Source organism: Xenopus tropicalis, chromosome 8, assembly GCF_000004195.4.
Source record: "Xenopus tropicalis strain Nigerian chromosome 8, UCB_Xtro_10.0, whole genome shotgun sequence".
NCBI classification, from domain to species: Eukaryota; Metazoa; Chordata; class Amphibia; order Anura; family Pipidae; genus Xenopus; species Xenopus tropicalis.
Genome location: NC_030684.2, coordinates 104,493,812 through 104,520,312, shown reverse-complemented (window position 1 = coordinate 104,520,312; position 26,501 = coordinate 104,493,812). Strand labels below are relative to the sequence as shown.

Sequence of the window (26,501 nt, the reverse complement as noted above, 5' to 3'; positions counted from 1 at the left end):
ACATTTGTTTGCTCAGAACTTTAGCAATTTTTTTTTTTTTTTATTGTAGTAGTCAATGGCACATGGGGCAGTTGTGAGCCTGTTACTGCCTGTGGGATTTCCAGCTTGGCATGCAGTAAAATGTTTGTATTTACCCAACCATCTTGTGATGCTTAAAACAATTTGACAGTCCTTGCCAAACCCTAACGCACCCTCTACCAACTTACTGGCCCAATGTTCCTTATAAAAGAGCACTCGACCCACACCTTGCACGTCTTCACTGGAGGGCATGGGGCTTGTGTTCAAAAATGAAAGCAGCAGCAAGCCAGAGTCAGATGGAGCTAAACCAGGGGAGAGAAGTTATTGGCAGCAGGGCACTGGACAGGATTAGACCCATTGCCTGCCTGAGACTCATTGACTGAGTAAGTGGTTGGCCCAGAGCCTTGGGGACACATGCCATCTTGTCAGGTGACATTCACTGCCACATTTCTGCCCATCGGCCAAACACTCCCCTTAATATTATTAGTAAAACTATTAATGGAAAAACTAAAAGGAAAAAAGAAGAGTGTAAATATTTCCCCTTTAGATTTGTTATCTTTGCTATGGCTTATTTGTGGCTGTGGACAATTATTTCTTAACCTTTTTGGGTTCGCAAACGCGATCATTTTCCAGGGCTACCGCCGATCCGCACCGCTCTGTGTGGGCACACTCGGGCTGTTGCCTTTGCTTCTAGTGCAGGCACACAAAGTGGTGTACTGAAGCGGATCTGCTTCTCTCTGGCAGGCAGAAAAGCACAGGGCTGAGAGAAGCGGATATACGATTCGTCTGACCATGCCCTAGCAAGTAGGCAAAAAGCAATAAAAAAAAAAAAAGAGCAGGTTACATCTGATAAGAACTGTGTCAAAGGCCAGATAAATAGAACTAAAAACAGATAGCACAAAAAAAAAGTAGCATAAAAACTAACATAGTAAGTGATACTAATATGTTGCATATTGTACACACTTGCAAGTTGCTAAACCAGGCGGAACTAAATATGTATACTAGCATAGCAGTCCCATGGCACATTTCAATAATGCAGGCATTAGCAAAAGTTCTGATGCTCACTAGTATGCAATGGGGGCTATATAAATGCTTTCTGAACCTGAAGTACAATATATTGCGGCAGGCACTGTTACATTGATGGTACCTGAGGGAGTGACTGGGAACTTGTGCTGACACATTTGCTTTGTATTTCACAAGACTTGCAAGAGCAGTGTTTGTCCTGTGCACTTTCCTTAATCACTGGCACCCAAGCTTCTGACTTCTACACATGGGTATATACAATGAACATACAGATTACATTAAAAAAATAAATTAAGAGGTAAAAAGTGCCCTGGCCAGAAGAGCTTACAATCTAAAAAAGTGGTATGAATTGGACTTAAAGGAGAAGGAAAGGCTAATAAAGAGTTAATCTCAAGCTGCAGGCATACATTGTGCCCTCAGTAGTGCTCTTAAGTCTACCCATATTTCTCCCGTTCAGATGATCAGAAGCCAAACAGGAAGAAAAAACGCTGAGCTGTGTAAAGAAAGTTCCCATAATGCCTCACTCCTGCACCAAGAATAAGACCAGTGTACATGCTCAGTTAGTTAGACTATGAGGAAGCTTCCTGCTGATTGGCTCAGATCCACATTCCTAAGGGGGGGAGTAGGAAAGGGGAGAGAGCTGCGTGTCTCTAGCAGAGCAAAACAGACACAACAAATCTTTTCACAGATCTTTTTGGCAGTGTTTTTGTGAATGCTTATAGCTGTATTTACATAGACCTTTCTGATAAAGCTTACTTAGTTTTTACCTTTCTTTCTCCTTTAAGAGAAAGGCACTATTTTGTTTGGATTTCAATGCCTCAATCGCTAACAAGAATGACCTGTCAGCGAGTTGAGCTGATTATATTTTGACTAATTGTACTGTTTATAATGGAATTAAATAGAGGCAAGTGCTCCAAATTGCAGCTGGGGGTTAAACCCCTTCTGTTGAAAACTTTTGGGTGCTTGCCTCTGTTTCATCCCATCAAGGTGTTGCAGGTGGATTAGGCAAGAGTAGCTTTTATGTACTCTCTTTATAATGTGCCATAGTTAGTAGGAGGAGTTTGCTGGGCACTAATATATGTGGAATGTTATGAGTTTGCTTTTGTAATTCTCATGCTGCCAAACAGTTTCCTGAGCACTGTACGATAGGGGAATTGAAAACAATAAGAAGGATTTGCATGCATGTTGAAAAACAAAGTTGTAGCATAGATACACACAAAGCAAATGGTTTTGCTGTTAGAGCATTGGAGGGTATACCACATACCCCTTAAAGCAGTAATCCCCAACCAGTGGCTCTGGGGCAACATGTTGCTCACCAACCCCTTGGAAGTTGCTCTCAGTGCTCCCAAACCAGGTAGTTATTTTTGAATTCCTGACTTGGTGGCAAGTTTTGGTGGAATAAAAACAAGATTTCCTACCAAATAAAGCCCCATTTAAGCTGATAGTGTGCATAGAGGCTACCTAATAGCCAATCACAGCCCTTATTTGGCACCTCCATGAACTTTTATGGTGCTTGTGTTGCTCTCCAAGTCTTTTTACATTTGACTGTGGCTCACGAGTAAGAAAGGTTGGGGACCCCTGCCTTAAAGGAACAGTAACACCAAAAATTTTGAGTAATTACAATGTAATGTACTGTTGCTCTGGACTAGTAAGAGTTGTATGTTTGCTTCAGAAATTACATCACTAAGCTCTGATTATAACTGATAACATCATTAAGCACCATTTATAAGGATATAATTTACAATTTGCTCCCACAGGGAAATGACCAAACTGTATATTATATAAATATGCTGCTGTGTAACAATGGGGTAGATATTCAAGTTGAAACAGGTTAAATAGCAGATAGGCATTGTAGAAATCAGTGGGTTTTGTTCATACACAGGAATTTAAACTAGTTTTATTCTACAGAGCTTATCTGTTATTTAACGGGCATACATGCTCTTCTTTTAGGTCTCTTCTGAATTGTCACCCATAAGCTACCTGGGAAGGTCATAAAGACCCTGGAAAAAATGACTAATATGATTTTTTTTTTTTGCCTCAGGAACAATTGGTAATATATTCCTCACCCTTTTCTCTGTGGCACTAGAACCATTAAATGTATGGCTTTGGCTATATACAACACAGCCTTTATCATTGAATTTGTGTTTTATAAAGAGATATACTACCACTAATTATGATATACAATTTTTTTTTCTAACAGACGATTCACCATTAAGTCCTGAGACAAAGAATGAACAAGTTGTCCCCTCTTCTAAAAAACAAGAGCCCCTTAGCCTGCCAGTTGAGGTGAAACCACAGGAGAGCGGGGCAGGAGGGAAGAAGAAATCTTCCGTTAAAAAGCAAAAAGTAGAAACTGGTATGTAAGAGAAGAAATCCACTAAATCTTTATAGGGAATGATTTACTTCATTAAATCTGATATAGCCATTTCACTACATACACAATATTTTTTAGGAAGCATCATTTGTGCATTCATTTATTTATTTTTGTTCAATCCTGGTCTTTACTGTACGTTCCTCTGTGCATGTCTTGCTCTGCTTATGATGACCTCGCATTTCCCTATGCTTCTCTTAATGCCCCTCTCCGCTACACGTGTGCCCTACTTTACCCTTTTTTTTAACCTCCAATGTGAACTAGCTCCAGCATTAGACAATATTTTAGAACATCTGTCAGCTTACAGAACATATCAAAAGATTCAGGAATACAGGACCTCAGAACAGACTGATGGTCTAGGATAGAATTGAAATAAAGTATAAAATTTACCACTTGAAATGCTCTGGAAACGGCTGTGGATCACTTCTTTATTTCTTTTTTTTTTATTTGTACATGCTGATTGCTGTTGGCAACTGTATCTGTACAATATTGCATCTATGTTAGTAGATGAGCCCTTGGATTATGCTTGGCTGGAGAGTAAAACAACAAAAAATATTATTCAAAAGCAAACTGTAGTAAGACTGTAAACCTTTTAGGAATGTTGAAAAAATGTATCAGTATGCGTTATAATAATGTGTATTGCAGAGTAGTTGAGGTGAGCATTTAAACTTGTTTAGTAAAGGAAAGTGGAACTATATACCTAGAATTTACAAACTTGCCTTTAGTTTCAGGCTTAGTGGATGAGCCATTAATTCAGGCCACTGTTTATATCCCATTAATGGACAACTCGGAAGTAAATGTGGTTGAAAAGAAAGAGCCAGCCAACTTGGAGAAATTGGAGTTGCCTGAGAATCTTCCGAAAAGCAGTGGCAAGAAGATGAAGATAGTTACAGATAAAGGTAAGAAGGTTTAAGGTGGCCATACACGTGGCGATCCGACGATGTTTCGTACGACCATCGGTCGCACGAAACATCGTAAGATCCGCCACACACCATTCAGGGCTGAATCGGCAGGTAAGGAGGTAGAAACAATAGGATTTCTACCTCCTTCTGCCGATTCAGCTCTGAAGGGAGAATTTTGGTCAGGCGCCTTCTATGGCGCCCGATCAAAATTTTCAAACTTGTCCGATCGGCGAGTCGTCCGATATCGGCAGCTTCCTGCGATATCGGTCGACTCGCCGACATGCCATACACGCACCGATTATCGTACGAAACGAGGTTTCGTACGATAATATCGGTGCGTGTATGGCCACCTTTAGTCTGATGTTCTGTCACATCCAGGCAGGGCACAACCAGGGGTCAGGCAAACTGTGAACCTAGTGATAAAAGCTTAGAATCTTTATTAAACTAGATCTGTAGAAGTACAAATCTGTTTTCCTTCAGTCAGGTGCCCCTACTGCTTAGGGAGAGAAGTTTGGCTTAGCAGTGTGGTCTGATGCAGACTGAATGCAAATATCTGAATATTACTTTGCAATATCTGGACAATTGCTATAGCTGACTGTTAAAAAACAGTACTTTCTTATATTCTGCTTTCCTGATGCTGTCACCATTTTGGGAATAACCACACACAAAAAAGCAAACAAATGTGGAAATCAAGAAATAAATACAGTATTTGTGAGAACGTCAATCTGGAATTCATTATAAAATGTCCCAGAAATTACCCAGGGACTAGACTCTAGCAAAACTTATCCCATCCTATTTTTAAAAATAGAATGGGAGAAGCAGCATATTTGGTATATCACCCCTCACTCACCGCATGCATAACAGCAAGCATTATTCTTTTCAAAATCAAAACATTACACAGCTGTCTGGGAGAGTTCAAACAGAATTCATAGAGGAGCAGGATACATGCCCAGCAAGTACTATTTGTATTGGATAGAGAATATTTGGCACAAAATTAAAAATGTGGCATCTGCCGAAAACATGCCAAATCATGTAAACTTTTCTGTTTGGGGGTATATATCAATTTGGCAGTGCATGATAGGTGGACAGGTAAACATGGTACCTTAAAGGAATACTTTCATGGGAAAACAGTTAATAGAACTTTTGCGGGAGAATCCTGCACTGAAATCTGGTTTTTAAAAGCGCAAACAGAATTTTTTATATTTGATTTTAAAATTTTACATGGGGCTAGCCATATTCTTCATTTCTCAGGGTGCCACAGCTATGTGACCTGTGCTCTGATAAACTTCAGTCACACTTTACTGAAGTGATATCACCCACCTCCCAGTGGCTGATCAGCAGAACAATGGGAAGGTGGGAAGGTAGCAAGATAGCAGCTCCCAGTAGATATCTAAACAGCACTCAGAAGTAAACTTTAAAGGAACAGTAACACCAAAAAAAAAAAAACTGCTGTGTAGCCATGGGGGCAGCCATTCAAGCTGGAAAAAAGGAGAAAAGGCACAGGTTACATAGCAGATAACAGATAAGACACCATTGTATTCTACAGGGTTTATCGGTTAGCTGCTATATAACCTGTGCCTTTTTTTTCTTTTGAATGGCTGCCCCCATGGCTACACACCAGGGTTTATATAAACTCTAGTAATGTTTCTGAAGCAAACACAATTTTTACCAGTGCAGGGAAGCAGTACATTAGGTGTTACTGTTCCTTTAAAGTCTAAACATTTTGTCACATAAACAATAAGTTGCCAATTGTTCTCTTTAACCCCTCCATGACCTAATTTGCATATACAAAATATGATTGATTCATTTTGGCATTTGGCCGAATCTTTCACAAAGAATTCAGTTTTTGGCTGGATTCTAAAAAAAGTGGTTTGGTGCATCCCTAATTTAAATGCCTGGGATGCCAGTATATGAAATCCTCTAGTGCTCTGGGAGATCGGAGTTGCCCCATAAAGGAAGGTTGAATGTGAGTAAAGGTGGCTTATGTGTGAGATCCACACTATGTGCAGGGGTAGTGAGTGGACAGAAGTGAGACCGCATTCTAAAGAGAGCAGTATGGAAAGGAGACCAGGTTTGCATTGTTATATTTTTAACTATTTTTCTTTACTTTTCTTGTAGAAAATTCTGAAGTGAAATTCAAGGATTTTCTTCTGACCCTGAGAAACATGGTGTTTACAGAAGAAGAAGCGCTGTCCTTGGTGGATGCGCTGAAGGCTAAATCTAATGCTGTACAAGACATTGTACACAAGGTGAGCAGTGTTTTATTGGCTTAGTGCACTTAAGTGTTGGGATTTTTGGGATGGTAGGACTCTCCTTACCAGAAATGGTTATGTGGGCCCCAGCTGCAAACATTACTAAGCGACCAATGGAACCTGTTATCCGTAAACTTGTAATCCAGAAAGCTCCGAATTAAGGGAAGGCCAATAGACTGCATTTTAAGGAAATTCAGTTTTTAAAAATTATTTCCATTTTCTCTGAATTGATAAAATAGTATATAGTACTAAGATGTAATTAATCTTCATTGAAGGCAGAAAATTAATGTTTACATGATTTTTTTAGTAGACTTAAGAGCAATGGAGGTCTGGAAATCCTTAGGTCCCATTCTGCATAACAGTGTGTGTGTGTGTGTGTGTGTATGTATGTACAGTGGTGTGAAAAACTATTTGCCCCCCTTCCTGATTTCTTATTCTTTTGCATGTTTGTCACACTTAAATGTTTCTGCTCATCAAAAACCGTTAACTATTAGTCAAAGATAACATAATTGAACACAAAATGCAGTTTTTAAATGAAGGTTTACGTTATTAAGGGAGAAAAAAAACTCCAAATCTACATGGCCCTGTGTGAAAAAGTGATTGCCCCCCTTGTTAAAAAATAACTTAACTGTGGTTTATCACACCTGAGTTCAATTTCTGTAGTCACCCCCAGGCCTGATTACTGCCACACCTGTTTCAATCAAGAAATCACTTAAATAGGAGCTACCTGACACAGAGAAGTAGACCAAAAGCACACTCACTGCCACACACTCTATATATTTTATACTTGTTGATATGTTTATCCAATGACCAAAAAAGGAATCTTGAGTGAAAATAAACAGATTAGTACAAATTAAAAAAAAAAAAAAATCCAAGAAAGACATCATCTATGCAGGGCAGAGTTTCCAGGGGGTTCACACCTGTTCCACACCCAAACAGTAGAAATATATATTACAGTTGTAGGTCCTTATATGGCAGTTTGTAATACATTTTTCAGCTATTTTTGTAGCATTCAAAACTAAACAGAAAAAAAATGCTGCTGCCTTCTCCAATGTGATCCACAGACAAGTATAGTGTTTATTTGGTGGAATTAGAAAAGGAAACTGTGCCATATTCCTCTTAAAAATGTTTTCAAATGATCCCTTGTATTTAATAAACACCATATTAATATATCTGCTGGAATATTTTGCTCGACCTGATTCCCAGCCTTTAGCCCGGTAGTTCCTGCAGTTTTACATATTTCTTCATGCAGTTGTTTTTTTCAGTTTGTATTCATTTAAATACAACTTTTGCAGTATTTCAGGGATGTGTGTGTGTGTGTGTGTTGCTTCCTATTTTTATAATATAAGTTTTTCTTGTTCTCTATACTTATTAGTTGGTGGTGATGCATGAGCTGCCATTAAACAAAGCTAGGCATGCGTAGGAATAATATGCTGTGAAATGACTACAGCTTTAAAGGATTACTTTTCTTGTACTGCCGACCGCTGTCACAATAAGTTGGTGCCTTGAAGCCTGCAGTGGAAAGCTGCCAGCTACTTCACCTAACATTTTTTTTCACATTACTTTCCATTTAAATACATCATGGTCGTGGGTAGATTTCTATGTTCTGGGTGTGCTCCAGGAACAAGTGGCAGCCATTACCCACTACTATAGGAAGTCTAACAATACATTCCTACATCCCATTAACAATAGATTCTGCTGGCAGAAAAATCTAGTGTTAACTGTTAGGCGTACAAAGATAGATTTTTTTTTTTAATGTGTGCTTAAGGCAGTTACATGACAGCATAGTTTCAGTGAACAAACAAAACTATGAAAAAGAGTGCTCTTTGGCAGCTACAAAAAACCTTCCTTGGTAAATGCGTCTCTGACCTATTAGGCAGCATCATGTAATGATTTACTGATAAAAGTGGAAAAAAATAGGTGGACAAGCGTTAAGACCGCTATATATGCCCAGATTTGGTTGGACTGGTATAGATGAAAATCTTTGTACCTTTAGACCATTTTACCATGCACTGTAATGGTAATGGCACACCAGGGGTGCTTTGAAGGTTGCATTTTAAAGGAAATGTAACACTCATTTTTTTTAAGTAAAAAAGCTATTCTACCCTGCACCAATAACTGCCCTATCCCGCAAACCACTTAGTATTTTAAATGCTTTAATAGAAAATACCTGCTAAAACTTGGCTTCCTGTCAATTGAAGTACGGCGATATGGCGAAGGAAGGAGCTGCATCCATTATGCGACGATCGATTGAGCCTAGCCTGACTCCTTCCTATACAGAAAGAAGGCTAGGCTCGATCAATCGATCGTCGCATAGTGGATGCTGCTCCTTCCTTCGCCATATCGCCGTACTTCAATTGACAGGAAGCCAAGTTTTAGCAGGTATTTTCTATTAAAGCATTTAAAATACTAAGTGGTTTGCAGGATAGGGCAGTTATTGGTGCAGGGTAGAATAGCTTTTTTACTTAAAGGAAAAGTAACACTAAAATTTTTTAAGTACCCAAAAAACACTGTGCCAAATCACCCAGAACTTCCCCATAGATATTCATTCAAATTATATTACAAGCCAGTGCTTGGAAAAGGCTATGTACTCTTAGGAAAAATAATATCAAATTATACATTTGCTAATCAGAGCTCTAAAAATCTAATCTTTTGTTTTTAGGCCAGCAGGGGAGATGCCACTGCTGCCCTTCACCAACTGCAGGAAAAGGAAAAGCATCTTATTGCAGCCAGAGACGAAGCTGCAAAAGTGAAGGAACAGTGCAAACAGCTCTCTCAGGTAATTCCCTCATACACTGATTAAAAACCCTCAAAATGGCCTGTGGCATGTAAAGATGGGGTAATTGGACTTTTTGGAGTTTGGTAAAGCTATCTCTAAGTAGTAAGTGATAGGATATCCTGATACTGTAGCATCTCGGCAAATGCACTCAACATTCGCACAAGCTTAACATTGTCACTCTGGTCTCATATGCATTCTGATTATACTCAATGTTACACAATACTACAAATACATCTGAGTGTATATATATATATATCCCCTTAAGTACGATAGATGAAGGCTCCAGGGAAGTTGTTGCCATACAGAGAATGTTTACTCTGTTTAGAAAAGCTTCCTGTTGGGTCCTGAAAGCTAGCATATTCTGAAAGTAACAGGCAGGACAGACTTTCCCTATTGTTCCAGCCACGGTATGTTTGTCCTAGGGAAAAGTATTGATAAAAAAAAACTTTTTAATTGCTGATACAAGCTGTTTTATCTGCCCACCCCATGGAATTGGAAAAAGAACTGCACTCGTGGACAAAACCTAATGTGTCTGTTTGAAGGGCCTGGATATGTCTGTTCATTGCTGGGTTGGCCCTGCCCAACCTGGAGATGTAGTACCAGACTTTCTGCTTAGCGAATTAACCCTTGCATCACAAGCACTATAAAAACCAAGACACCCGCTGCATTTAAATATGACGGTAAACTTGCATAAAGTACTTCCCTAAGCAGATCTTGCAGATTAATTTATTTTTATAGCCATTTTACTCAATTTACCCAACTGATTACACATTTCCAGCCAAGCTCAAACATGTCTTTACATTTTTTTTGGATTTTAAGTCAATATTTTTTCCACCAGGACCTACTAAATGCTGCATGTTTTTTTTCTTATGTAAGCAGACTTGATTTTTCTTTAAACGTATTCCTTAAGAGTAAGTAAATCTTGAGCCCTGGCAGCTCGGTAAGGTCGCTGCCACCCAAGAACTTGCAAAATGCCTCAAACAGGATTGTTTTTCCTGGGACGGAGCAGTTTGGCTAGCACTGCAGTGAAAAAGCTGCTTCTTGCAGGGGCGAATTTATTTCATTATCAACATTTATTTATAAAGCGCCAACATATTCCGCAGCGCTGTACAATAAGTGGGTTTCATACATTGGACATACAGAGTAACATATAAAGCAATCAATAACCAATACAAGAGGTGAAGAGAGCCCTGCCCAAAAGAGCTTACAATTTAGATACCTAGAATATCTAGTCCTTTCCAGATATTGGTGGGTATATTGTTTTTTTGGCCCCAAACACAGGCCAATATGCTGATGACTTGGCCTGGCAGCTAATGACTGCCCATGTATTGCTAGCTACCAGCACCAGCAAACTCTTGTTATCAGTTTGCAACTAATATGATGACCTACATGATTAAAGGAATTTTGAGTTTTCTGGATGAGCTGAAAATGACCGCTATTCTAAAAGATGTAATATAGGCTGTAGGTGGTGGTGACTGACTACTAGTTCTCCATGATCAACTTTTCCCCACCAAATTACTGTTTGCTTTTATGTTCCTTTTTACCCTATCTAAACTAGAAACTTTTGATGTATGCTTTTATTTTCTTACACCCAATTTAATGTTTTTATCCTAGGAGCTTGTAGCAGAAAAACAAAAGTTGAACTTGGTTGAAGCAAAAGCAAGGGAGAGGATAACTCTCCTGGAGAAAGAGCATGGGGTTTATCAGAGCAAGATGCACAGCAGCTACCAAGAGGCACAGCAAATGCAACTAAAGGTAAGGGAGTGGTTATGGATTCCTTTATTATGGTTTTATATTATGGTTTTATGTGCCTGTGTCTACCTGCTCACTAACAGGCATCCAGTAATCAGCAAGAAGGGATTGCTTTTCTCCCAAGAGTTAGGTTAATAGCCTTTGATGCAGAATTCTCCCCTAGTGTGTGCAGATGGGCTGAAGCCATGCTGGTCACACAGCAAGGGGCAGACAGAAACAGATTGGCCTTTTCTTCGCTGACAGGGAAAAGTGTCCCACTTGCCTTAGAATAACAGTCTATTCTAACAGGGAATTAATAATACATCATCTTATTTATGATGATAACTTCTAAGACATGTTTATAAACATTAATTTAATCCTATAATAGCCTGACCTATTGTTGTTATGTCTCTCCTAAATATTGTGTTTATCAGCATTAATTTGCCTTCAGAGCAAATTATTCTACACTGGCTTCAGGCTCTTTTATACTCTTTGATACCTTCAACTCCCGTGCCCTTTTTCTTATAGAATTTAATTGAATGGCTTCCTTCTTACATTCCCTTCCTTGTCTGCACATAGTAATCATTTTCCTCTGTAGAAGGCCCAGTGATTTAGTGGTTTGTCACTATAATGTGGATTTTGGCTCTTTGACCCTAATAATGTCAGCTGAAAGCTTTATAATAAAAGTAATTTTCAGATTGAAGATACAAAAACCATCCATACCTGTAATAAAGGTATTTAAAAATCTGAGATGTAAATCATATATTGCCTGCCCCGCCTCTATGCCTCAGGCATAGAGGCTAGGCTGGAAATTACTTTCACTTGACATTCAGCACTTCCTAGATGTTCTCCTGCTCTCCTAGCATTCCCAGCAGCCTCCTCACCACCTATAACTGCATTGGCATCAGGCCCCCCATTCTAGCGCATATTATGGGATTATGGGATGATGATGTAAAGCTTGATTTAATAACAGTGCCTACAAAAGGGCACCTAGCTACTTGCTGTCATTGTGAATTCCAGTTCTATAGGAAACAAGATTAAGTTTATTTTGCTTGACTTACATGATAGAAAAAGATTTAACATTATTTCATAGGGTGACAGGTCCCCTTTAAATTATCAGAAAAATGAAGACCTGTCCTTAGGTAAATTTACTTAAATAAAATCTAGAACTGTGAACTGCAGTAGTGTAGTATCATTTTTAAAACCTAACAGAAATCCCATTTGAAAAACCTCTATTTCTGCACAAAGGATGTGAAACTAGGAAAACACATCCTCTGTCTTCCATTGTAACAATGGTGTGTTTGTGTTGGCAGCTCTAATATATTTTCTAAGGTCTCCTTGTTGCCAGTGCAAGCTGCCACAGGCTCTAAATTGCATAGCTAATAATATAACTATAAAGCTATACCGCTGCTAAAAAGTTTGCAGCTCTCCACCACCAATAAACCATGATTGAAAGTATATTTTTGCTTTGTAAAAGAACCACGGTGCCATTATTGTTGATTCCATAGTACTGGGTTTCTCATTGATCTATATTGTGCCACATGATTTTAGGCAAGACACAGACTAGCATGATGAAGAGCCTGAATAACAGAGGTTAATTCAACTCCTTACTAAATTATGCCGCTAAAAGAAAAGGGCTAGGACCATAACAACGTACATGATGGTGAATTACTGCCAGATCCCTGGGTTTAGCCACCGGTAGAAGCAGTCCTACATTGTGACCCCAGCACTGCATTATGATTTGCTATTCAGTGGCCAAAGGGCTATTCAAAGTGTTTCTTTAAATAACCTGAGGCTGGGGGGTTATATTCATAGCTTCTCAGGATTCAGCCGTGGCTCAGCTTCCCTTAATACCAGAGAGAATGTAAGCTGAGAACAGATGGTGCCAAGAGATCTGCCCTTCAGCGTACCTGCATGCATAGCTATTTAATTATAAATAACCAATGTCCAGCTGCACACTATGAGACTGCTGCCTTATCCCAGTCATGGAAGAAGCCTGGACAACAGTGTGAAGCAGATTGATTTCTAGGATCAGGTTTTTAGTGATTGCTTTCTCTGACAAGTTCATTGAAAGTAATATCACTTGTATTCTTCTTGCCCAGAGTTCCTTCAAGGGAATATAACATGTATATTCTACAGCTCTGTACAATAAGTGAACACACAGAATTACATACCAAGCAACCAATAGAAGAGGTCAAGAGGAACCTGTCCAAAATAAAACTCTTGGGGGTTATGTAATAGAAGGCACTAAGTTTGCCCAGGTGCAGTAACCCATAGCAACCAATCATCAGGTAGAATTTACTGGTCAGCTGTTTTTAACAAACCCATATCTCTGTATATATTGTGAAATCTTCAATAAAAGTTTTAAAACAGGGGAAAAAAGCAAGCATCTTGTTGCTATAGATTACTGCACTTGGACAAAGTTAATGCCTTTTATTACATATGGGGGGTTAAAGTCCTGATCTTCTAAATAGTAATTTATTCAAAAATATTCTTCAAAATGCTGCATCTACTTTATTTTATTGTTATATATCCAAACACCCTTGTGTTTAAGTTTTACCATTTTAGCAACTCTGCTTTGGCAGAGACATGGGGTGCAAGACATAGGGGATAATATTAGCAATATTTGCGTAAGTTTGATTTAAAACATTTGATCAAACAAGAGCTTATTACAGTGCTACAACTTTAAAAGCCTGGTTGTATTAATGTTGTTTAAAAGCACCCAGTCTATTATCAATGACCTACCTCCCCAGTATTAGTGTCCAAGTCTCCTTCATAAAATATGCTGGATTACCTGGCTAAAATATGTAAAGCTGAGCCTTTAGGAAAAGGTGAACCACCCCTTTAAATTGTTTTTCGGGAGATCTGGCGTGTGCAACATGTTACATTGGACCATTTAGTTTATATGAATAGAAACTCACCAAATAAATTTGACAATGTTTGCCTTTGTTGGCTCAATATCTGAGAGACAATAGGGGAAATATATAGCACTCTACTTACCCACTGCATTTAAATCCTTTGTTTTATTATTTTGAGCATGTTTGAAAAAATTGTAAATAAAAAAAAATAGAACCTTGAATGATCTAAAACTGGGATCCCCAACCTTTCTTAATCATGAGCCACAGTAATGTAAAAAGACATGGAGAGCAACACAAGCACCATAAAAGTTCATGGCGGTGCCAAATAAGGGCTGTGATTGGCTATTAGGGGCCTCTATGCACACTATCTGCTTACAGGGGGCTTTATTTGGTAGTAAATCTTGTTTTTATTCAACCAAAACTTGCCACCAAGTCAGGAATTCAAAAATAACTACTTGGTTTGGGGGCACTGAGAGCAACATCCAAGGGGTTGGTGAGCAACATGTTGTCCCAGAGCCACTGGTTGGGGATTACTGCTTTAAGGGGTATGTGGTATACCCTCCAATGCTCTAACAGCAAAACCATTTGCTTTGTGTGTATCTATGCTACAACTTTGTTTTTCAACATGCATGCAAATCCTTCCACTGAGAGCAACTTCCAAGGGGTTGGTGAGCGACGTTGTCCCCGTGCCATTGGTTGGGGATCACTGATCTAAAACATCTGTGACAAGTTTAGTGTATAAGTAATGCCACATAGGAAAGGTGCCATTATGCCTTCTATGAGTGGACAGCCAATGGGCACTAACTGCATGTTTTTCATTGTGTTCAGATATTCCACATATGCTGGTTGATGACATTATGGGTTGTCAAGACCTGGCTTGGTATATATTAAAGTAATTTTAAATATACTTACCAAATGATCACGTTAAAGCAAGTACTTTGATATCTATGGTTTTTATTTTCAATTTTGCCATTTTAAAACTTCAAAACAAATGAACCCATTTATGTATCATTTTGATCCAGAAACTATGCTCTGTATGAAAATAGTTGTATTCCCATGTTGTGCTGTAATGGGATCTAATTTGGGGCAATGCTAACTGACATAAGGATTCCATTTGTCATATCACTAAAACTGGGTCATAGCATTTAATTTTAAACGTGACTGGGATAGCAAGAGCATGCTATGTTTATAGCTGTGTTTATGAACTTGTGTGTACCACATGCACTCATTGTCATTCTCTATAGTTTCAGCAGGTCCGTGAGCAGATGGATAATCAAATTTCACACCTAAAACAGGAAAACACTATCCTAAGAGATGCTGTCAGCTCGGCCACCAATCAGATGGAGAGCAAGTACGTGATGAAGTGAGCTATGAATGTACATCACTCAGTTAGTGCAGGATCAATGGTTTCTTTAGCCAGAGACCTGGCTTTAAATGAACAGTTCAGTAAAAATGAAACTGGATAAAATGGACAGACTGCACAAAATAAAAAATGTTTTCAACATAGTTAGTTAGGCAAAAATGTAATCTATAAAGGCTAAAGTGAACATATGTCTAACATAATAGCCAGAACCCTACTTCCTCCTTTATAGCTCTCTAAGCTGTTAGCAGTCACTAGCCAATCAGTGACTTGAGGGGGCCATATGGGACATAACTGTTCAGTTAGTTTGCTATTGAATCTGACCTACGTGCTCACAAACTAACTTGTACCAAGATTTGTTCTGCCAGTATTCCATCATAACATAATTTATGTCCATTTATTGTTTATAAAGTGATCAGAACAATCAGTTTTTGAGGGGAGGTGAATTTACATGTTCTAATCAGGCTCTGCTTGTCCATTATGGTGTCTTAGGCTGATGCCACACGTGGCGTTTTTACGCTGCGTTTTTTTTCTCAGCCTAAAAAAGCCACACAGCCCCTGACTATGGCGTTTTTCAGCCTAGTACTGGTGACGTAGCAAATCCCGTTTCCATGGTGCTAATAGTGCGAAATAGTAAAAAACTCTGCGTATTTCAGCTAGGTCTGGCAGCTGCCTTTGTGTATACATAGGAATAGGTTGCTGTGCAAATACTGGCGTATTTCAGCCAACGCTTGAAAAATCCGTGCTAGGGCGTTTTCTAGCGTATTTCCGCATTGTGTGGTTTGCTTAGAGTCTTTTCAAGTTATTTCTATGGATGATGATATCGTGCGTTTTTCAGCCACTGAGAGAATTAGAAAATACGCAGCGTAAAAACACCACTTGTGGCATCAGCCTTAAAGAGTCTAATGTGCAGTGAGGGGTGATGTTCAGCTATACTGAATGCAACCGTGTAACTTTAAAACTCTGGACAACTGAACACTTTAGGAATTTTTCTTTAAAATTGTTTTCTCAGATTTTAGTATTCAAATTAGGTTTGGTATTTAGCCAAGTCTAAAAATTATAGATTTGCTGCATCCCTAAATAAAACGTTACATTCCATTATTTGGCAGGAATAAAAGGCGCATGCCATAGTAAACGGACTAAATGATAAGTTTGAAAGAAATGGAGTAGTGAACTTAATGCATTTAATATATTCTCAGGCAATCCAGTGAACTTAATAAGCTTCGGCAGGATTATGCCAGGCTGATGAGTGAGCTCACGGAAAAGAATAATAGGGTGGCGCAGGAGGAACTGCAGAAGAAGACCTCAGAGCAAGCTGTAGTGCAACTAAAGGTAGCAACAACTTTGACAACTTTGTAGCTTGCATACTCTGTGCTTCTAGATTTTTACCTCTCTCACTTACCTTTTGCTATCTGTTCCAGTCCCAGATGCAAGAGGCAGATCGAAACTGGAAGGAAATGGAAAAGTATCTACGAGCAAGAGTTACAGAGTCTGAAGGAGCACAGCAAGGTGACAAACCGTATTGTATTATATAATGGTCTATTTATCAACTTGTAGCTGCTTTGCTCTATAGATAGATTATTATAAAAATAACAATAAAGGGCAAGTGATAGCTTTCTTTCTCGACCTAGCTGTGTGTGAGTTTATTTGTTTATGCCATGGGGTTTCACAAAAGATACAGAGATATCCTTTGGGGTTAAGGGCTCTGGCACACGGGGAGATTAGTCGCCCGCGACAAATCTCCCTGTTCTCGGGCGACTAATATCCCCGAAATGCTATCACACCGGCGAAAATGTAAGTCACCAGTGGGATGGCATACGCGGTGACGCGATTTCACTGAAATCGCGGAAGTTTCCTCTCAAGGCAACTTCCGTGATTTCACGTTTTCGCCGGTGGGATGGCATTTCGGGCAGATTAGTCGCCCGCGAACAGGGAGATTTGTCACGGGCGACTAATCTCCCCATGTGCCAGAGCCCTGAAAGAAAGGTGTTTTGGAGCAATGACAACAGTTCTCTACAGTGCAGTCAAAAACTGTTGTACAAATGCAATTAGCAGACTTGGCTGGCGACACATCACACAAAGATATTATGTAAATCAATTGAAAAAATTACTGGGTGCAAGGGCAAGGAACAAGTAGAGGCAGTAGGGACTTCATAACCTATGAGAATGGCAAGTTGGGACAGGGGCAGTTATTATGGCCCCACAGAAAGACAATTCATAGTTACATGGCCATCACCCTACTAAAGGCATCTGATTAAATTTGAGGCAAATCTCTAACTGTGCAGGTATAAAATACAGGGAGCAGTAGGTGTCTGCAAACATTTCTGTATTTATTCCTTATCCCTGCTCCCTTCTCCCCAAGAGCATGTAAGATAAGTTATATGGTGGATATTGGAAATAAATATTTGAAGATAAATATGAGTTGTCTAACCAATTTTAGTTGTATAGCTTTGTCTATAAACAAGAGATGTACTGATGAGGTTTTCTCCTCTATGCTAGAAAAGCCAAACACAATAACAGGGCTTTTTCAGCTAATGCTGAACGGGAGGGCTAAATACTTTTTGAGCATCACCCTTGTCTCTGCGAGACTGAATATTTTTTTTTTTTTTTTTTTTTTAATTTTGTTAAGCCAACTTCTTATTCTTCAGTTGCTGAACTTATGTCATAGAATTGTTACCTGAATGCAACACTATTGCCAGGGTCTTAGCAGTTTAATTTCTGTTCTACCCTTGCAGAATTGCAAGCAAAGCTGATCAACAAGGACAGTGAAGTTCAGAGCCTACACAGCAAACTTACAGACACTATGGTCTCTAAACAACAGCTGGAACAGAAAATCATGCAATTCATGGATGCTGGGCAGGGGGACAGTCTGCAGGTGCAGTATGGCTGCCTTTTTATGTGTCATTCACTATGTGTTTGCACTTGTCAAGGAAAAAAACATTGGGAATAAGCAATGGAGCATTTTACAAGCTCAAACGTGGTCGCTTGTGACTCACAGAGTGCATCAGATGCTTCCTAAAGCTGAGATGTTTATGGACACGCAAAAAACAATCCCTGGCAAAATGTTAAGCGGTCCAGATTACAATTACTCATTACTCACTAATTAGTTCAGGTTATAGAGTATACCGATGTGTGAAGGCAGACCTGGAACTGTTCTTGATTCAAAGGGGTAGTTAACCTTACAGCAAATATTTAGCTTAATATAGACAATGTCATTTTTTTAATGTTTGTCTTGATTTTAATTTTTTGTGGGATGCAGTTAAAATGAGTCCCCCAGATAATCTGTTTTTAACCAGATTACATATTGAGACAGGGAGAAGGCTAATTATTTTTCAATCTTTCTGTGTAATGGCACAGCCACACTAACTGCCAGGGTGTAAGCTAACTGCACTTTGCCTTTGTTTTTATCTTTACCCAAGGATCTGGTGAAACAAAATGAAGCTCTGAATGCCCAGGTTCAGAAATTACATACACAAATTGCAGCTCAGGTAAGTTACCAAAGCATCTTCCAGTTCTTGATTAGATTAATTGGGAATTTTCCTGTAATATTTCATGATTGAGCTACCTGTGCTTAGCTTATCTTTTGTTTTTAATGTGGACAAAGCCTAGTGGAGCCTTAGATAATGCATATTTATAACTAGTCCAACAAGCCATCAAAATTCACTGAAAATGGAAGAAAATAAAATCCCTTATAGCGTTTACTTTCCTGACATGCAGGACAAGCAAAAATGTGTATGTGCATTCATGGCATTCTAGTGTCTTGGTGTTCATCCATTTTGTATGTTGCCTGTGGCTGAATTTATTGCATTGACTTGATGTTATGTAAAGTAATAGTGACAAGTTGCTGGCTGAGGTACAAGTCATGTCATGATTGCTTATAATACAGCTTGTTTCTGTGCCTTTTATAAAGAACATTTTCTTCCCTTCCCTTAGCCTAGGGATAATAAGACCCATCAGACTTTAACCTTTCACACCAGGCCAACAGGTGTTGTGAAGCACAAATAGGCTGCAGTACTATTTTCAACTGTATTGCAGCCTATCAGAACATTGTGCCAGCCACCTCTTAGCCCAGTGCGAAGCTAGACTTGACAGCTTTGGGGTTGGAAGAGTACTAGAGTATAGTACTAAGGAAACGCTGGGCTGGATGAATGGATAGGAAGGACTTAAAAAAGGGTCAACTGTGTGTTACCCATTCTACATGGGAATTAGTCAGTATAACATGTTACCTGCATGTAGGCTTTCCAGGTTGAAGCAAATGAAAATGGGTGATGTCGGGCCTTATGTATTGGCCTGACAGAATATTGGTGGGCTGATACTAGGAAGATTGGGGCATATGGAGATCTTAATAGCAGATGCAAGTACTATTCATGCCAAAAAGACATTCACTGTATATCTAGCACCTACTAGTTAGGAAAAGAGCAGCAGTCTCCATAGTAGCATGCTTGCCTGGCTCAGTGCTTTGTCTTTTGCAGGTTCACCTCTTGGGACATATATTATATCAAGTCAGTTAGAGCAATACCTAACTATATATTTTTTTCTCTCATAGTCCTCAGTCATTGTCGAAGAAATGCAAAAAACGTAAGCTTTTCATTTTTTTTACCCTTATACTATTGACCTGATATTGATAAGGCCAATTATAAGTGCCAAAGGGTGCTTTCCAAGTTGGCCTTTTGGAGATTATTATAGAATTTAGAGATTCTCTTTTTCTTAAAGATCTTTTAAGTTCTTTCATTTTAATTCTGCCCAGTGAGGCATTTAAAGAACATAATGGAAACTTGCATTTTCATACACAGAAAAGCATTGGTGCTTTCCTTTTTGTTCATGTTGCTATTTGGAATGGTGTTTTGAATTATTCAGATTCATTCTTTAGGAAATCTATGTATAGTATAGTGGCTACTTACAGGGATATTCCTGCTGAACCCCAGAGAGATTTTGAATTAAAATACACACATTGCAAGGTCATTAAACATATATTTATGAATATTTTCACACAATTTCAATTGGTGGTTTTCTTCAGGCTTAAACTCTGGTCTGCTAGCTAGTCTGCTAAAACTTTTCCTTACTATTCACTGAGCAAAGGGAAATAAATATTCAGCCTGCAAGGAATCTCTGAGTGCAGACAATCCTATACGATCAAGTTTTTTATCTCCCCTGGCCTTTCATTTTTGGGATCTCTGTTTGGAAGATGTTGCCTAAGCCTTTTATCCTTTCAAAAACAGGTTCTGTAATGGTCTTGGCTGTGCCATTCTTGGAGCCAAATTCTGTTCTTTGATCCCTGTTATATACTTACCCTTTATCTGTTTTTTAGGATTGCAGAGAAGGACAAGGAAATTAAGCAGATGTCCGATACGCTGGCATTTGAACATGCTAACTTTGCAAACAGTGGAGAAGAGCTAAAGGTCTGTAAATCCAGTATATATATATATATTTTTCTTTTCTGTTCATTCAACTCAAACCCAAAAACAGTTTTTGCATAATTTTAAGAGGATGTTATTCTAAGCAATTTTCAATTACATTAATGGAAAATTTCAGTGTTGTTAAGTTATTTGTTATTGCAATGAAAGTGGTATTTATACATTTCTGTGTGTAGGAGAAGTTAGTTCACCTCCAGGTCTGTTAACTGGTTTCTTCAACATTGCTTCAGGAATGTGTATCAGAAGTGCTGAGAAAGAAACAGGCTTTCAGTAGCAATTACATAAACAAATACATTTAAAGCCATTGATATGTTTTATTTAGTCTATATTAGAAATGTACTTCTCTTTCATTAAACGAACAGTTTAGGGCTGTGGCACACGAGGAAATTAGTCACCCGCGACAAACCTCCTCAAAATGCCATCCCACCGGCGAAAATGTAAATTGCCGGAAATTGCGCGGAAGTTGCTTTGAGAGGAACTTCGCGGATAGCATTTCAGGGAAATTAGTCGCCCACGACAAGGGAGATTTGTCGCGGGCAACTAATCTCCCCGTGTGCCAGAGCCCTTAGGGGTGGAGTTGTTTCATGGTGTACAGTAATTTTTTCACTGTTTTAAAATCATCATGAAAGCTTGTAATTGCTTCTGAAACGGGTTTGCAGTGTCTGGGAACGTACTGTGTAAACTGTTCCCTGTACTTAAAGGTTAATGCCACCCATGAAACAGCTTTGCACAGCAGATAAGAATAAACACTAAAGCTGGCCATACACTAAAAGATCTACTCATTTGGCACAGTCGCTAAATGAGCGTACCTTTCTCCCACATGCCCACCTTGAGGTGGGTAATATTAGATCACATTGACAGAATGCAATATAATTTGCCATTGTCTGCATATTCCCCCACTTTACAAGAAAATCTTGCCATGTTATTTGCTGAGTGTCCTCCAGGAGGCACTACTCTCCGAGTGCAAGCTGGGATGCCTTTATTGCATATTTTGGCACAATACTCCTATTTATGTCTTGACTTCTTTCTGGGACCTTTTTTTAGGAGCTGCTGAAAGAAAATGAAGCTCTGAAAGCCCAGGTGCAGAAATACCACACACAAATTGCAACACAGGTAAACTGAACAAAACTGTACAGCAGAATTGAGATGTTAGTCTTCTACTGTAGCTCTGCTCCTTACAATCTTACGCATGGTACTGGGTTCTATAAAGCCCAAGGCACTGAGGTTGATACCTGTCATATAAGCTAGGCTTTGTACCTCTACAGTGCATCTTAATGACCAGGTAAATGGGACCTGTTTCATAATTTGAGGCTATGAAGAAAGTGTATCTTTGGCACAGTAGTGTTTCTATGTTTTGGAGTACTTTTAGTTCACTTTACTTTTCAGTTTAAACACTCATTTCATTTTTTTTTCTTTAGTCTTCAGCTCTGGCTCATTTAGAAGGTCTTCAGAAAATGTAAGTTTATATTATGGTTTAAGAGTGATTTGTATGATTTAGAAGCATGACATAAAATAGCTGTGGCTCATTCAAAAATAATTATATAATGACAGCTTTTCTATATATTTTTTCTCACCTCTAAATACATCTAGGGCCTAGATGTGGCACTATAATGACTACTTAGCATTTTGGTGCCAAGTTACATTTTTGTGGTATATTTGCAGATGCTCTTCTCTGTAGAAGTAGTTTTGGCAAACTGCCTGGTACTGTTACAGATCCCTATCCATTGTAGGCTATGGGAATCCCAATAAAAATGACAGATACACAATAAAAACCAAAAGGCGCTTTCTCAGGCTGTAATTCTATGGGTTCAACACACTAACATTGTTTTTGTGCTTTGAGAGCCATTGGGGGTTGTTCCACAGCTAAACATTTTTTTTACCTGCTGTGACAAACACATTTAAGCTGTGAATATTAGGTTGCAGAAATTGTTGTACAAAATATCACAGATGCCAATTTGTTATTAGTATTAATTAGTATGCAATTAGCTAGTGTTAATTGCCTGTTGTACCAGAACAATTTCTGTTTTTTTTTTTTTAATTTTACTTACTCTTGAAAATTAAATATCTGTACAATATCATGGCTATACTTCATTAAACAAAATTACTGTTCCTGTTCTGCATATGTGCATTCAAGCATTTTGCGCTCTGTTTTTGCAGGGTTGCTGAAAAAGATAAGGAGATCAAACAAGTGCAAGATTCTCTTTCTCTGGAACATGCCAATTTCTCCAACAGTAAAGAAGAGCTCAAGGTACAGTAAAACGGCAGCAACATTTATTTCATTATTGTTTATTTTACTTTTATAGGACTCTGGTCCCTGTAAATAAAGATTAAGTATTCATTTTTGTTTTTTTATTTTGAAACCATTTTCCCAGAAGGCAGTCTTTTCTAATTAAGTTGCATTCCATACAGTATTCCGGTACACACTGCCAGTTCAGTGATGTCATATGGAGTGAATTGTAGCAGCAGTTAGTTCATTCCTAGCAATCCTAGCTTACCTGAATGTGTATTTGCTATTTGCAGGCGGTACAGAGAGAGAACGTAGCACTCAAATCAGAGCTGCAGTCTCTTCATACTGCGAAGGATGAAAAGGTAGAAGGATTTTTTTTTCTTGCATTGTTGTTGTTATTATTATGCATTTATTGGATTTACCCTTAAGTATTACAAATTGTCACCAAGAAGATTCAGCTAGGCACATTAGATGTGACTCACACTTGGGGGGCAGTTTATCTACCTGAGTGACTTTTTAATAGTCATCGGAACGTCATTTAAGTTGACATTACTGTTGAACAATAGGCAGGCAAAGTTATTGTATGCATAGCATTGATTTACATCTTTAGATACAGCTCTAAAGTTGGCCATACACGTACCGATAAAATTTTATTTGACATTTTTACCATGTGGGCTCTGATTATTTTCTTACCATGTCGATTGGCTGTTTAGTCGATTGGCCAGGTTAGAAAATTTTGGTTGGCTAACAATTCGTGCAAAGTCACTTTCGTATGATTGGTGTCTGCCAACTGTTTCATGTTCAGAACATCCTCCGATTTGTATTTTAAGGGCTTTATCCTACAATTTCAGCCTGAATGTTCGTTTTAGATTGTTGCATTTAAACGCATGACCAACATCCAGCGTCATTGAAAGAAGACTAAAATGTGAACGTGTATGGCCACCTTTGTATTGCTTTCTACAGTAGATACACAATCCCTTAATTTGTATTTACAAAAGCACACAGTAAGGTCTTTTTCCCTTGGTACTTGAAAAGAAGGCAAAAATTATGGTAGTTCCCACATAGTACTCGATACACTAATTTATTTATAATGTTTTTAAAGTTTATTGTTTGTGTGACACTATATGAATTAGTATACACTAATGTTAATTTATTTATCTATATAGGTTATGCTAGCCAATTCATTGGAACAGATGAAAAGAAGGTAATAAAATGTTCTCCTAATTAGCCAAGAGTTATCAAACATTAATCTTCTGTGTGGCAAATGAGTTGGAGCCAGAGAGAGTAACTGTCTCATCATGGCCCCCGGGCTTCTATCCCTGTTACTAAATGTAACCAAATTCAGGAGCAGCACACTATTGTTCTTTCACCCTTTTTCCCCAGTAGGGTTTTTATAGTTTGCACCCAAACCCTAGTCAGTACTAGGGATCTAGTAAATTGGGGTCGGATTATTTCCCACTTTCTGCAGGAAGCAGATTGCCAACATTTTTCATTTTTTCTCATATTTTCCTTTAGTGTCATGGAAAAGGATGAGCAAATTAGAAAACTGGATGGAAAACTCAACACTGAGCTTGCAAAGGTGTCCAGCAACATAGAGGATTTTAAGGTAATAGCATTTTAATATTCTGTAAGCATACAAATAAGTATCCAGGCTTAACCAGGGTGTAGCTGAGGTCCTTTTCCATTCTCATTTGGAAGATAAAATTGATTGAAGGTATTTTACTTCTACTTTTAAAATTTTCTTTCTCTTTTTTTTGTCTTCTTTCTATAAGGCTAATAAGGATGCACTGGGACAGTTGGAGAAAAGGTGAGCTGACATGTTTACGAGTAGTGTTAACTGGTGTTGCTTTCCACAACAATGACAACGAGGACCTCCTTTTTAAATCCATTTGTGTTTATGTAGAACTGTTACAACACTGGCTCAGTTATCACAATATCACTAGAAACTGGTTTTGAAGCGTATGTGGGTCCGTTTAGATACTGTGTATATATTGTTTGTAGTTCATAATCTTTCTGTGCACTTTTAGTATGCAAGAGAAAGATGAGAAAATCAAAACAGTAGAGGAACTTCTGGAGACTGGGCTAATACAGCTGGCAAACAAAGAAGCAGAACTGAGGGTAAGTGCTTAATGGACACACAGACAGGCTTACCTTTCGTTATGTTTGCATAGCGCTTTGATATCATACCATACTACTTGCCTGTAACATATATTTCTTTTTTTAAGGCAATAAGGGATGAAAATGAATCCTTGAGATCAGGCTTGAAGGCCCTACAGGAGCAGCAATCTGCACAGGTACATATAACATATCTGTTCAAGCTATAGCAATCTTCTATTGGAGATCACTAGCAAAACAAACCAAAATATAAACTTGTTTCTGTATGCCTTCATTGCTTGATTGATTGCTGTAATTGATATTCACAAAGTGAACATTACCTATCAGCAAGGGTGGTTATCATTTTAATGGACATAAGTTTTACTTAGCTGGTAGGTACCACTGCCGTTTTAGTTAACATATTTACTTGGCCTTGCTAAAACCTTAAAATTTTGCTCTTTACATAATATAACTCAACTACCCTATATAGGTGTATTGAGGTAAGGGGCATATGGGATTCATGATTGAAACCATACAAGGAATGAAACCTTTAAGCAGTTAAGAAAATAAAAACAGTTCTTGTTTGCTGGGCCCTATAATTTGTCTTTAAAAGGTTTTTGACACTTTCTTTTAAGAACATAGGAAGAAGGGGGTGTAGCCTCCATTTGGGAGGAAGGATACAATGTATACATATTGAGTCTCTATTTGATTATTGGACCAATGATTGATGTATCATTATTATCTGCCACCTGTTTGCTGCTTCAGTTTTACGTGGCAGTTTGGAACTGCCTTCAAATTATTATTACCACTGGCTGCAACATTTCTATAGTTCTCATTAATAATTTGTCATTTTTATTCACATTCTCTTCATCAGATATCACTCACTTCTGTTGTGGAAGAACTTAAAAATCAGTAAGTCACACACTTGCCTGCTCCTCTTTACTCTTTATGTAATACTTTGCAGTTTATGATTTTTTTTTCTATTACGGACATGTAACTTAAAGATACTTTGCTTTTTAAATATTTTGCAAGTTGGTATTTTTGTGGCGTGTCTACCATGATGTTAATTTTTACGCCCCTTGGACCCAAACCTCATGTACTGGAGAGTACTAGACATCCCTGAGATGTATTTTCTTTTGTATGTTTGGATTTGGTTTGTCTAACCCAGGGATTCCCAACTTTGTTTTTTAACTGAGCAGCATTTAAATATAAAAAGTTGGGGAGCAAATTCCTAGGGGGTGCCCAGTAAGGGCTATATTTGGTTATTTTGTAGCCTATAGGAGGTTCTATTGGGCAGTACCCATGGTCTTTATGCCTCCAAAACTTGCCTCCAAGTTAGAAATTCAAGAATGAAGACCAGCTTTGAGGCCACTGGTTGGAGATCACTGGTCTAAGCACTAAGGGTTTTTCTCCCTTGATTGCTAGGTTTCAGCAGAATCTCGAACCAAATGCAGGATTTGTGCAAGTAACAT

At 38.5% G+C, this 26,501-nt stretch overlaps 1 protein-coding gene across 8 annotated transcripts in view; it reads left to right on the top strand.

Moving 5' to 3' along the window:
* Positions 1–26,501, top strand: part of ktn1 (kinectin 1) — a 69,196-nt gene that overhangs the window by 22,323 nt on the left and 20,372 nt on the right. For 5 of the 8 annotated variants that reach the window (XM_012967912.3, XM_012967910.3, XM_012967915.3 and 2 more), the window contains exons 3-24: positions 3,242–3,397; positions 4,138–4,311; positions 6,433–6,563; positions 9,229–9,345; positions 10,960–11,100; positions 15,179–15,297; positions 16,494–16,626; positions 16,716–16,803; positions 18,030–18,169; positions 18,714–18,782; positions 19,841–19,872; positions 20,603–20,693; positions 21,753–21,821; positions 22,127–22,164; positions 22,866–22,956; positions 23,229–23,297; positions 24,102–24,139; positions 24,451–24,541; positions 24,708–24,742; positions 24,963–25,053; positions 25,161–25,229; positions 25,904–25,941. In XM_012967912.3, the coding sequence (XP_012823366.2) occupies positions 3,242–3,397; positions 4,138–4,311; positions 6,433–6,563; positions 9,229–9,345; positions 10,960–11,100; positions 15,179–15,297; positions 16,494–16,626; positions 16,716–16,803; positions 18,030–18,169; positions 18,714–18,782; positions 19,841–19,872; positions 20,603–20,693; positions 21,753–21,821; positions 22,127–22,164; positions 22,866–22,956; positions 23,229–23,297; positions 24,102–24,139; positions 24,451–24,541; positions 24,708–24,742; positions 24,963–25,053; positions 25,161–25,229; positions 25,904–25,941 (2,020 nt within the window). 8 annotated transcript variants of the gene reach the window in all.